The sequence below is a fragment of the Myotis brandtii genome, unplaced genomic scaffold, assembly GCF_000412655.1.
Source record: "Myotis brandtii unplaced genomic scaffold, ASM41265v1 scaffold855, whole genome shotgun sequence".
Taxonomy (NCBI): domain Eukaryota; kingdom Metazoa; phylum Chordata; class Mammalia; order Chiroptera; family Vespertilionidae; genus Myotis; species Myotis brandtii.
Genome location: NW_005371476.1, coordinates 369,633 through 371,322, shown reverse-complemented (window position 1 = coordinate 371,322; position 1,690 = coordinate 369,633). Strand labels below are relative to the sequence as shown.

Here is a 1,690-nt window from a genome sequence, read left to right as displayed (position 1 = left end):
GTGGCCACCAGCCCCGCGGGGGAGGCCGTGCTGCAATACGCCGTGGACGTGCAGGGTGAGCCGGACCTGTCCCGCCCGAGCCACCGGGCTGTGGGCCCCTCCTCCCACACCTACCACCTGCAGTGCCCGCAGCCCCTCCGGGGAGCTGCCTCTGGTCAGTGGGCGTTTACCTAGAAACCCCTGAGGCCCGAAGCGGGGTTGTGGGCAGTGGTCCTGGGGACAGGCGGGGAGGGGCCTTCCCCTGGACAGACATCTCTCGGGGGCTGATTCGGGGCTGGCCCGTGGGGCTGGAGATGAGGAGGGAGCAAGGCAGGCGGGACTCCTGAGCCCTGGGTCTGATGGTGAGACAGACGTTGAATAAACAGGACAAGCCTCAGGGGTGGCCCTGGAAGGCCCCCTGCAGGAGGGGTCCTTTATGGGGGAACGTGAATGGTGGGGTGTGGCTTGGGCCTTGTTCTGGGGCCACAGGGGACCTAGGAGGGCTTTAGGTGGGGATTTACTCAGCGCTAACCACCCACTGGGGGGTCCTGCCTGCAGTGCCCCCACAGCTGCTGGTGGCTGAAGGTTTGGGCCAGGTGACCACCCTCGTGGGACAGCCCCTGGAGATCCCCTGCCAGGCCTCAGGCTCCCCGGTGCCCACTATCCAGTGCGTATGTGGGGAGCGGGGAGGGTGAAGGCCAGGGCTGCGGCTGGGGCGTGGGCAGAGAGCGCCTGCTTTGGAGGTGGGTGGGGTCAAGAGGCACCCCCTTCCCAGAGGCAAGAAAAAGGCCAGAGACGTGCGAGCAGGCGGAGATGCTGCCGGCCTCCTGCATGTCCTGCTGGCCCTGCCTCCCCGGGCCTCAGGCTGACCGTCCCCCTTCCCACCCACCTTAGATGGCTGCAGAACGGCCGCCCGGCCGAGGAGCTGGTGGGGGTGCAGGTGGCCTCTCAGGGGACCACCCTGCACATCGACCACGTGGAGCCGGGCCACGCGGGCCTCTTCTCCTGCCAGGCCACCAACGAGGCAGGCACCGCAGGGGCCGAGGTGGAGCTGTCTGTGCACGGTGAGCGGCCATGGGCAGCCCGAGGCCGGGGGAGGGGAGCCTGGACCAAGGCCATCCGTGCCTCTGGCCAGTCTGGGGGGCCTGGGGGGGACAGGGGGTGGTCTTCTCTAGATAGTACAGCTGGGCTGTACTTCCCAGCTCCCCAAAGAAAAGAGGCATGAGAGGCTGGTCTGAGCTGTCCACCCCACTTGTCATCTGTCCAGTCCTCAGGCCCTCGCTTTTCTCCCCAGTCTTCCCTCTCTGTCCACTGACCACCACGAACTTCATTCAACTCTCTCGCCTGTGTGCCTGCAAATGCTGTTTCTGTTCCCGGAACATTCTCCTTCTTTGCCTCCTAGCACCTCTTTATTTTTCAGGTCTGTCCTAAAACACCCCTTCCTCCCAGAAGCCCTCCTTGATTTCACTGTGGTGCTTATCCACACTACCCACCCTCTCTTGGCTATCGCTCGCCACCCACTGTATTGGGAGTGCTTGTTTGGTTGTCCATCTCTCAGCCCAGCTCTGGGAGCTCTGAGAGGACAACACAGTGGCCACCATTCCTTGCTGTGTCCCTGTACCTAGTTCACTTCGGGGCTCAGAGTAGATGCTCAATGATGAATGGATAGATGGATGGGCGGGTGGATAGGTGGGTAGGTGGGTGGGTGGGT

The 1,690-nt window shown here is 64.0% G+C and overlaps 1 protein-coding gene across 1 annotated transcript in view; it reads left to right on the top strand.

Moving 5' to 3' along the window:
- The window catches only part of HMCN2 (hemicentin 2), a 139,122-nt gene that overhangs the window by 70,572 nt on the left and 66,860 nt on the right, over positions 1–1,690 (top strand). Inside the window, 3 exon segments of the mRNA XM_014532199.1 lie at positions 2–55; positions 538–646; positions 874–1,043. Coding sequence (XP_014387685.1) covers positions 2–55; positions 538–646; positions 874–1,043 — 333 coding nt within the window.